The sequence below is a fragment of the Malania oleifera genome, chromosome 12 (assembly GCF_029873635.1).
Source record: "Malania oleifera isolate guangnan ecotype guangnan chromosome 12, ASM2987363v1, whole genome shotgun sequence".
Lineage (NCBI taxonomy): Eukaryota > Viridiplantae > Streptophyta > Magnoliopsida > Santalales > Ximeniaceae > Malania > Malania oleifera.
In genome coordinates, this window is record NC_080428.1 from 25,103,926 (window position 1) to 25,114,929 (window position 11,004).

Genomic DNA, 11,004 nt, shown 5'->3' on the forward strand with positions numbered 1-11,004 from the left:
CCGAAATTTTGGGAATAGCGTATGCTAATGGGAAGGGGAAGTATTAGGCTTCATTCTAAAAACATCATTTTAGACTTTGGCTTTATAACCTATTATTTTAAAAAAAAATAAAAAATAAAAAATTTAAGTCAATGAATTCAAAATTAAAATAGCGGGAGAATAAAAAATTTTGAGCGCACAAAATTGACATCTCAACAATGGCGTGATAAAATCAAATAGTTTTCAAAGTGGCGTTTAATTTAACGATGTTATGTGGTAATTTTTATTGCCGTGATTGGAAAAATTCTTGTTAAAGAAGTACCTTAATTATTTTAAATTCTCATTTTCAATGCACCTTTTACAATTATATTTTAATTTTGTGGTTAAATATTTTTCGTTGAAAAAGAAATTTCTTGTAGTGCATGTTCCACTCATAGGCTTTCCTAAGATCAAAGGGTTAAATTCTTAAAGTATGTATCATCATCAATTTAGATGTTTAAGTTACATTAATTTATGCAAGGTGGCCTTTCATTTTTTTGGCTAAACTTAATTTTTATAGATACAATTTCTTCTCAATAGATAGAAACTAACCCTATATTTGGGGAGAACTCGAATTTGGACAAAATATAATATAAAATTGTATTGAAATTTATCCAAATTCGAATCTAAGGTACATAATTTATACTCCCAAACACAGCATACGGGTAAACAATAATATCATATTCAGAAAATTGAGAGTGCATGTCTTTGTATTTTAACTCTTAGTTATATTTGGGAGTATGAATTTCAAATTTTAAATTTGAATTTGAATGAATTTGGACAAATTTCAATATAATTTTGCATTACATATTATTCAAATCCAACACAAATTCAAATCTAAAGTCTTTGGATTATAAAATTTATAATAACCACATTGTAATTATTTAATCCCACACAAGTGAGATATGATTTACTGTATAGAATCGAATAACATAGATCTGTACCATTTTAATGAATCTATATATATATATATATATATATATATATATATATATAATTATGCAATTCCAAATTGTATTATTGAAATCGTTTCTTAATTACAAGTATTTCTCCCTTTAAAATATATTCAATTTAATTAGTTGAATTTATTCTCTATTATTAGTGAAATATAAGAAAAATATAAATGCATGAAACCCAACAACCTAACTTACAAAAAAAAAAAAGCACTAGCAATCCAGTAGGGGGATTGTGTGTTCGATTCCACTTGACGTCCTCAAGTGTTCTTGGTGATGCCCTTCTTGAAGGAGTTCCCAGTTGATGCCTCCGAGGTGTTCCTGGTCTCGGATTTGACGAATGCCTAACCGATGCCAGAAATCGTAGTAGCATCCAATTAACCAGGCCGGCGAATTAGGGGGGAAGGCTGTTGTCCCGTGATTTTGTTGCTGCATCGAGGGGTCCGAAGAGTGGCTTGTCGATGGTAAGAGTTCTCACGATAATCCAAATAAATAAATAAATAAAAATTAGGTCTTCCAATGGTACCAACGTGCTTTCGTTGTCAAGCCCAGCTTTCCGCGCCCTCTTGGTATGACCCTTTCCCCACGTGAATAGGATTGGCCAATTGGGTTTATATGGTCTATGATTCGCCATGCAATTACTTGCTCCCAATGTGCGTGTTCATAGCTTGACTCATCCAGTCAGAATTCCGAGGCAGGTGGGTCCTCTTGGACTGCTTCTTTTAACGGTCAACAAACTAGCTAGCAGCAGCCTCGTCCTCGCTACTGCCCAAACTCCAAAACCCTACCTGCCCTCGTCCGCTTGTTTCCCACTTGCCCACCTCAATCTCCCACCTCTTCTTCTATAAAACAATCACCATTGCACTCTGCTTACTAAACATTACCCACATAAAAAAAATTAAAACCACTCTACTTTAAGCAGAAACAGATCGATCCGATTGAAGCAGAGAGCAGGGAAGGATTTTTTCATTTTTCATTTTTTTCTTTCTCTCTTTTTATTGTCCTTGTTCTTTGCACCTTTTTTGTTTTTCGTTTTTGGTTCTTTTTTTCTTCCAATGGCTGGCTCAAGTGGTGAAGCAGTGAAGAAAATTGTAATAATCAATACCCGGTACGTCAAGACCGATCCCATGAGCTTCAAATCCGTAGTTCAAAGCTTCACTGGCAAGGACTCATGCGTTGCATGGGTGGACGACGGCACTATCATGGGTGAAAGGAGGAGGGAAGCCCCAACGGCGGTTCATGGAAGAGCCGAGAGACCGCTGTGTGCCGGTGTGGGCGGCAGCGGCAGTGTCGGAGACGGAGCTCTTGGGGCAGCAAGTCATCATCATCACCATTATTTATCGTTTGAGGTGCTGGACTGGTTGCTGCCGGAGATGCCTACAATAATGGAGGAACTGCAGTGGCAGTTGGCGGAGTAGCTTAATTGTTAACTCGTGTATTTCACTTTCACTTTTACTTTGTTTCTGAAAGGTATTTCATTTTGTTTATGGACGCTAGAAAATTTGCGCCAAGACGTGGAAAGAATATACGGAACAATCCAGCTACATTATCCAAGTTAAACTAGTAAGAAGTTTAAAATTCTAATTCACTCCCGTCTTGGAGCACACCAATTTCAACATTGAGATAGAGTTGTAGACATCCTAATTTTTATCACCTGAAGTAATAGGATTGACTTTAAGTCTAATTGGAGTCCCGGTTATTTCAATTTTGAGTCTTTTTCAAAATTAGAGTCCCATTTTGAAATCCCAGTAATCTCAAGGTAGTCTTGCAATTTCAAATCGAGTCTCGGTATTCTAGGAAATATTTTTTTAGTGTTTTTTACTATAGTTTTAAACTGAGTTTTATAGTCAAGGACCGCGAATTTCAAAATTCGTCCTTAACCACCCTTTTTAAAAAAAATAATAAGTCCTAAACATTTTAAGTCTTGGTATTTTAGGAAAATTTTCGTTCTTTAAAACTAATTTTTCAATTTTTCTAAACCTTGAATTTCAAAATTAAACACTATTTTATTGAAAGCCAAACTTTAATGTTTAATTTGTGGAATTGGTTCTTTCAAACTTTTTAATTAGATTTTTAAAATGAGTGGATCCTTTAAGTTTAAAACCGGGATTTTATTTTGATGTTAAGGTCATGTTGTAATAACGAGGTTCTTTTAAGTCAAAATTGGTCAACTAATTTCAGAATCAAAATTGAAAAGTCCCATGCACTTTATTAAGGGGGTAGGGGGACACGTGCAGTAGATGTACACGCAGGAGTATTACAATGAGAGGGCTAATATGACATACGTACAGGAAAATGCAAGTGTACAAAATGATGTCGCAGGAAAGAAAACCCGGGGGTATAAGCAAGTTACAGTCACAAAAATAAAAAATAAAAAATAATAGTAAATATAAAATACAAATAAAAATTCCATGGTCTCCAATCCATGTCTGCCACCTGGATCTTCCAAGGACCTGTGCACGAAAGAAACAACAGAAAGGGGTTGGTTAGCTGGAAGTTCAAAGAATAAAAGCAAAGTGGAAAATAACATGCACATGACAAAATTGGTTTGTAATAACCCAAAAAAAAAAAAAGTAGAATAATAATAATGGTCATTTACTTAGTATCAAAACGAAAGTGTTTCTCTATAAGGATTCTTGATTCCATGTTTGATGTCTAAGAAAGACCTTATCTAAACAAGTGCTCAGAGACCATTGCGGCTCACTAGCTCCCTAGAGGTCGGCTTGGTCAAAATAAAATTTCATAGGATAAAATATAGTAGACACTGTTTGCATACGTAAATAAGTACATAAAATAATGTTTTGACTGACATAATTTGTAGAAATATATGATAAAATAATAATAATATAGGTATTTTATGCGGGGCCCACAAGACCGTGTGGGGCCCACATGAGTCCTGAAGTCGTGTGGGGATCCACATGAGTCTTGAAGCTGTATAGGGCTCATAAAATCGTATGAAGATTATGAGAGTTACGTAGGACTCACTTAGGTCTCGAAGTCCTATGGGGTCCACAAGACCATGTGGGGCCCACATGAGTTTTCAAAATTCAAATTTAATTCTTAAAAAAAAAAAAACTAAAACATGGTTTAAAAATAATAACAATGATAATAATAGTAATAATAATGATTTAAAAATAATAATTAATTAATTAAATGGGAGTGGTGGCAAACACTCCCACATGACCTCCATCCCTATCCCATACTCAACCCATACCTAACTCATCCCTTGCTCATTATTTAATTTAAAAAAAAAATTATAATTTCACCGCTCTCCCCATACTTCTACAAATTTCATTTTTTTTCTAAAATTTTCCTATAAATAGGAAGCTCTTAACCTTCATTCTTCACAAAAATTTTCAAAGGAAGAGAATGATTAATGAGTAAAAGAATTAGTGGTGGAAAAAGAATTTTTGAGTAAGTTCTCACTCACCCACTCCTTCCGATCTCATTTCTTAGAGATAGTCATTGTTTTCGTAGCACAAGATAAAAGAAGAGGTAAGTAAATTTGATTATGTTATTTTTTATTTATTTAAAATTCATACCCGAGTTTATTTTATAATTAAATTTCAATTATGTTAGTTAGTTCCATAAAATTTCCATGAGTTTATTTTTTTACACATATTTAATTATATATGTTCTATCTTTAATATACTTGCATTTATTTTGAGTTAAGAAATGTTCTAATCCCCTCAGGTAAATTTTCAGCATTTCTTTCTATTAAAAAAATTATATATATTTTTTAACACAAAAAAATCTGTGGCATGAGTTTATTTCTACGTTGCATGAAAATATGAGTAAAAATGAGATTTTCACAAGATTATTTTAGATTGCATAAATTATAATAAGATGGTCTTAAAAACCCTTATGACAAAGGAAGTTCAAAGTTACAGATGCTCGGTACCGTAACTTAAAGTTTAAATGGATCAGAGTACACCCACACTGTTTACAGAGTGGTTATTTATGTTAGTGGATTTCTCTAGAATACACACCTGGTTCTGGACCAGGACTTAATAAGGAAAATCTCACTTAATGTTTACGTACGTTGATTTAATTTAGTTGGCCAGCCAGTTAAGTCCAGTCTTCAGACTGCACAACCCGGTCATGGGGTAAACATGACTTAAGGTTAACAGGCCTACGGGTGGTTTTTACAATATATGTTTATACATATTTAATTACGTGTACAAAGTTATTGATGATTTGAAGGAAAAATATAAGTTTATATGAACATGGTCATTATTGTGCCTGAATGATGATCTAAAGGAAACGTATAAGGAAAAGTATATATATGTAATTACAGTTTTTAAAGTTAAAAGTTTAATGTAATAGTTATAGTATATGATTATAAAATTTTACTGTTATAGTTGATGGCAAAAGTTTTTATGTAGAAAATTTTAAATTTACACTTATTTTAAAAGCACTTTTGAAGTTATAGTATTAAATATTATTTTACGAAATTTTTAAAAAACTCATTTTGGCTACACACTAATAATAATCTTATTTATTTGCTGAGCATCGTCTCACCCCAATCATATTTTTATTTCAGATAACTCTGAAGGGCATGTCGGAAATCAAGCTTAGCAAGCATGCAGGTGAGAATAAAAAAAAATAAGGATTGATTAGAAATATTAGTATGTGCCAGATATTTATGCATGTGTAATTTTTCTTCTTTTCAAATAAATGATTATAATATGGATAACTAGCGCTCTGATATAATAATAATAATTGAATTTATTCACTTCCCCTGTAAATCAATGGTAAAAAGTAAATATCCCAGATCCTTCGGGGTTGGGGTATTACATGGTTATTGAAATATTCCTTGCTAGCGCAGGGAATAAAGACATTCTTCTAGTAAATTTGGTACCAAGAGGCCACCCATACTCTCTATAAATAGGGAATCGGTGCACACTAGAAGGGCACCACTCAAAGAGCACAAGAATACTCTATAGAAATTAAGAGAATTAAGAGAGAAATTAAGAGGAGAGTTAAAGGAACCCTATAGAAAATTTATCTAAGAGCAGGAACCTCTGTTGAAGTAGATAAAGATAGTCATAAACAGAGTTATGCTTTGTAGAAACTAGGAGAGAAGAGAATTAGGAGGGATGAATTCTTTTGCAAATTGAGAACTTCCAGAAGGAGTTATGTTCAAATTACGAAGAGCAAAGGAGCTGGGGGGGGGGAGCAGAGCAACAATTCACGCTCGAACTCATGCACAGACTGACCCAGAGAGTTGGAAAAGAAGATCGGTGGAGGAAAGTAAGAGGGTAAATGTCTAAAACTCTATTCTCAAAGATGTTCAATCTATATTTGTGCAAGTAGGAATGCAGGTGTTCTCCATCCTCCCAAATTTTAAACCTGAGTTTCCCCTAACCCAAACATGAGTTTGGGTCAGTGTCTCGGATCCCCGGATTGTCACACCCCAAACCCAGTAATGGGACCCGAGGGTGAATTAGTAACCTAATCCTGTCCCTGTATCATACAAATCACCAATGACACAATACAATGAATGAGGGTCCATCCCCATGGGATTCCCAGGCACCATATACACATTCACATATACCACAGAAACATAGCGGAAGATAAGTTGTTTTATATATGTACAATACCATACCAAAGTCCATACAAAGGAGTCTAACTCCACAAAATACAACACAAATTTGGGTGGCAATCAAAACCCCCAAAAGACCAACCAGCATAAGCTTAGGACTTACCCAGGTACTTCCTGTAGTACACCAACACTACGCTCTTACACCAGGTAGCTAGCTCCGGTTACCCGAAGGATCTGAAAAATATATACGTATAGCAGGGGTGAGACACCTCTCCGTAAGGCAGATACAGATTATATCGGTGTGTGACCTTTAAGTGTTATCATGACAGCAAAACATACACAGTTAAATGCAATTCCAGTACTTTCACAAAACAGTTTCAAAACAGTGCATACATGCACACACACATGATCAAGTAACCCAGTATCGTCACACCCTTCGGCTGAAGCCGGCCTATGATACCCAGCGTCGGCCTATAGTTGGCCCGCGATACACAGCGTCCCCAGCACATAGCGAACCCCAGGCTCCCATGGCATTGTACCAGTACAAACTGGCGGATCCACACCCTTTGGTGATCAGCCGGTAAGGCTCACGCCCTCGGATATAGAGCCAAAGACTCTTGCCAAACATGGCAGGCAATAAACACACGCCCTCAGATATAGAGCCGAACACACTTCAGTACCTGGAATAACTTGGAGCCTAGTTCTTATTGCATTTCATTTTAAAAGACAACCATGCATGCTCATATAACCAAACAAACCACACACATTTGGTAATCCATAGATCATGATTTTTCAAACGTACACAGTTTAGTAAAGTCAAGGCACGACCATCCCTAATACAATACATAACACAATATACCAAAGGTTTTCCAACAAAACCATGGAATGCAACCCAGTACCCCCTTTTTCCCAAAAACTGTTACATGAAAAACCCACAATTTTACCCATTAGATTTCCCAAAATGAGTAACCAAAATACACACAGGACCGCGAACCACATTTCTACTGAGTTCGATTCTGAAAATAACCAACATAAATTGAATCCCCTTACCTTTTCCCGAATGACAAATCCTGAACTCCAAGGCCCCTAAACCGTGAATCGAGTTCCAAAACGTACAACCCACAGTGCAAAACTCGCTGACAACTCTGTTACCTATAAGACTACCAAATTAGAACTGAAAACCGAGTCTTACCTCTATTTTGGGCCAAAACCCGAGAATGCCCGAAACAAAAATACAATTCATAGAACTTGTAGAGAATCCTTCCCTGATCCTCGTGGTAACATCAGATCTACGATTCTCGCTACATACGGTGAAGAAATATTGAGAGGCAAAGAGTAGGTTGAGTTTCCAGAGAGATAGAGAGAGAATTTGAGTTTTCTTAGTTGAGAAGTAATGAAAATATCTATTTATAACCCTTTGACCCAGCCACTCCTCGTCGACGAGGCTCTGCATTTCGTCGCCGAGAACTACAAAGACTTCGTCGACGAACTTTGGCTTCGTCGACGAAGCTTGCTTAGTTACTAATTTACCCCTCTCTTAATTAATTAATTCCCTATATCACGGTTTGGGTTCTTACAACCTCCCCTCCTTACAAAAATTTTGTCCGCGAAAATTTGCTATCTCTTACTCATAAACTCATTCATGAAATCAATTATATACTCGACTTTAGGAAGAAAACTAGCGACTATTATAACGCGGCCCTGTCACAACATATACATACCCTCACTTATGGCAGAGGAATACCTTGGTTACAAATATAAATCATCTCAGGATTTCACAAATACACACACTCCTCAAGACCAACCACCTATTCCAATGCAAAGTAGGGTAATGTACATAACTTAGAACAATTGTGGATACTTCCAGCGTATTTTTGCTTCCAATTACCAAAGAAGCTTCCTCAACTTTGTGATTCTGCCACAATACCTTTACCTAAGATATGTCCTTGGTACGTAGTTTTCTGAACTTTATGGTCTAGAATTTGGACAGGTATCTCCTCATACGCTAAAGTATCCTCAATCTTCACATTCTTATAACTAATAACATGTGAAGGATCCAACACGTACCTCCTCAACATGGATACGTGAAACACATCATAGACCCTCAAGAGTGCTGGGGGTAGTGCAATCCTGTATGCTACCGAACTCACTTGCTCAAGAACCTCGAATGGTCCGATGTACCTCAGGCTTAGCTTGCCCTTCTTCCCAAATCTCATCACCCCTTTCATCGGAACGATCCTAAAAAATACCTTACCCCCCACCTCGAACTCCAACTCACGGCGGTGAACATCTGTGTAGCTCTTCTGCAACTTCGTCCCCAATGCTTCCTGCAAGCTCATCCAGAATTGAGAAGTAAACCTCGGGTCTTGATCTGATACAATCGACACCAGTACCCTGTGCACTCTAACTATCTCATGCACATACATGTCTGCTAGCCTACTCAAAGGGTAGCTAACTTTCAACGGTAAAAAGTGAGCATATTTCGTCAACCTGTCAACGATCACCCAAATAGCATTCTGCCCGTGAAGTGCTGGCGGAAATCCAGTCACAAAGTCCATGAAAATATGCTCCCATTTCCACACCGGAATAGCTAAGGGTTGTAACGGCCCTACCGGCTTCCGATGTTTAGCTTTCACCTGATGACACGTCAGACACTGCTCCATGTACTGAGCAATCTGCCACTTCATACCACTCCACCAGAAGGTCTCGCACAAGTCCTGATACATCTTTGTACTACCTGGATGTAACGTATACAAAGAGCGATGCGCTTCCTCCACAATCGTCCTTTTGATCTCATTGTCGTTTAGAACACATAGCCTGGTCCCAAACCTCAACACACCTCCCTCAAAGATGTTAAAATTTGCAACCAGTCCCTGCTGCACCTTTTCCACAACCTCTGTCAACTCCGCATCACCAGCCTGTGCGACTTTTATATGCTTAAACAAAGTTGGCTAGACCACCAAACTAGCAAGGTTAGCCTGATGATCACCACACACTAACTCTATACCTGAGCTGTCCAGATCCTGTCTGATGTGATGCTGAGCTACAACTGCAGATACTACCACATGATCCGACTTCTAACTCAATGCATCGGCTACCACATTAGCTTTTCCCAGGTAGTAACTGATGGTGCAATCGTAGTCCTTAATCAACTCAAGCCACTGTATTTGCCTCATATTCAACTCCTTCTGCGTGAAAAAGTACTTGAGGCTTTTTTGATTAGTGAAAATCTCGCATTGCACACCATACAAATAGTGTCGCCAGATCTTTAGTGTATATACAACAGCAGCCAACTCCAGATCATGCGTAGGGTCATTCTTCTTATAATCCTTCAGTTGCCAAGAAGCATAAGCTATTACCTTACCCTGCTGCATAAGCACACAACCCAAACCTTTCCGAGACGCGTCGCTATAAATCACAAAACCGCCATCCCTAGAAGGAATGGTTAACACTGGAGCAGTAACCATCTGATGTTTCAACATCTGAAAACACTGCTCGCAATCACTGGTCCATTCAAACTTTACCCCCTTCCTGGTCAATTGATTCAGAGGCCCAAACAACTTAGAAAACCCTTCCACAAACCAACGATAATAACCTGCCAGTCCTAAAAAACTCTGAACCTCCTGCACACTTTTTGGGCTCACCCAATCGACCACAACATCGATCTTGCTAGGATCAACTGATATACCTTCACCAGTTACTACATGGCCTAATAATGCCACTTAATTCAACCAAAATTCACATTTCTTTAGTTTAGCATACAACTTCTTCTCTTGCAGAATCTATATTACTAACCTTAGATGATTCTCATGCTTTTTTGTACTCCTCGAGTATACTAGAATATCATCAATAAACACCACCACAAATCGGTCCAGGTACTTATGGAAAACCCTGTTCATAAGATCCATGAACACTGTCGGAGCATTCCTCAACCCAAACCGCATGATTAGAAATTCGTAGTGGCCATATCTGGTACGAAAAGCAGTCTTCGCTACATCCTCAGATCTGACCCTTACCTGATGATATCCTGACCATAGGTCAATCTTCGAAAAGACATGCGTACCCTGCAGTTGGTCAATGAGATCATCATTACGAGGCAACGAGTAGCGATTACTCATAGTTATCTTGTTAATCCCATGATAATCAATGCACATACACATCGACCCGTCCTTCTTCTTTACAAATAGCACTGGAGCTCCCCAGGGCGAAACACTAGGTTGAATAAAACTCCTGTCCAGTAAATCCTGTAATTTTTCCTTCAACTCCTAAAGTTCTGTTGGAACCATCCGGTATGGAGCTTTAAAGATCGGTGCCTTACTAGGCAGCAACTCTATAGAAAACTCCACCTAACGATCCGGAGGTAAATCTAGTAAATCATCTGGAAACACTTCTGGGAACTCGCTGACCACCCGAATATCCTCGAGCCTCAACTCATCCCACGGTGGTTCCCTCATACAAGCCAAGTATTCCTGACATCTGTCCAAGAGT

General features: G+C 37.6%; 1 protein-coding gene across 1 annotated transcript; it reads left to right on the forward strand.

Moving 5' to 3' along the window:
- The first annotated feature begins 1,852 nt into the window (after positions 1 to 1,852).
- Positions 1,853 to 2,448, forward strand: LOC131144857 (VQ motif-containing protein 10-like). Its single transcript, XM_058093768.1, has one exon. The coding sequence runs from the start codon at positions 2,027 to 2,029 to the stop codon at positions 2,387 to 2,389; it is 363 nt and encodes a 120-aa protein (XP_057949751.1). The 5' UTR covers positions 1,853 to 2,026; the 3' UTR covers positions 2,390 to 2,448.
- The last annotated feature ends 8,556 nt before the right edge of the window (positions 2,449 to 11,004 follow it).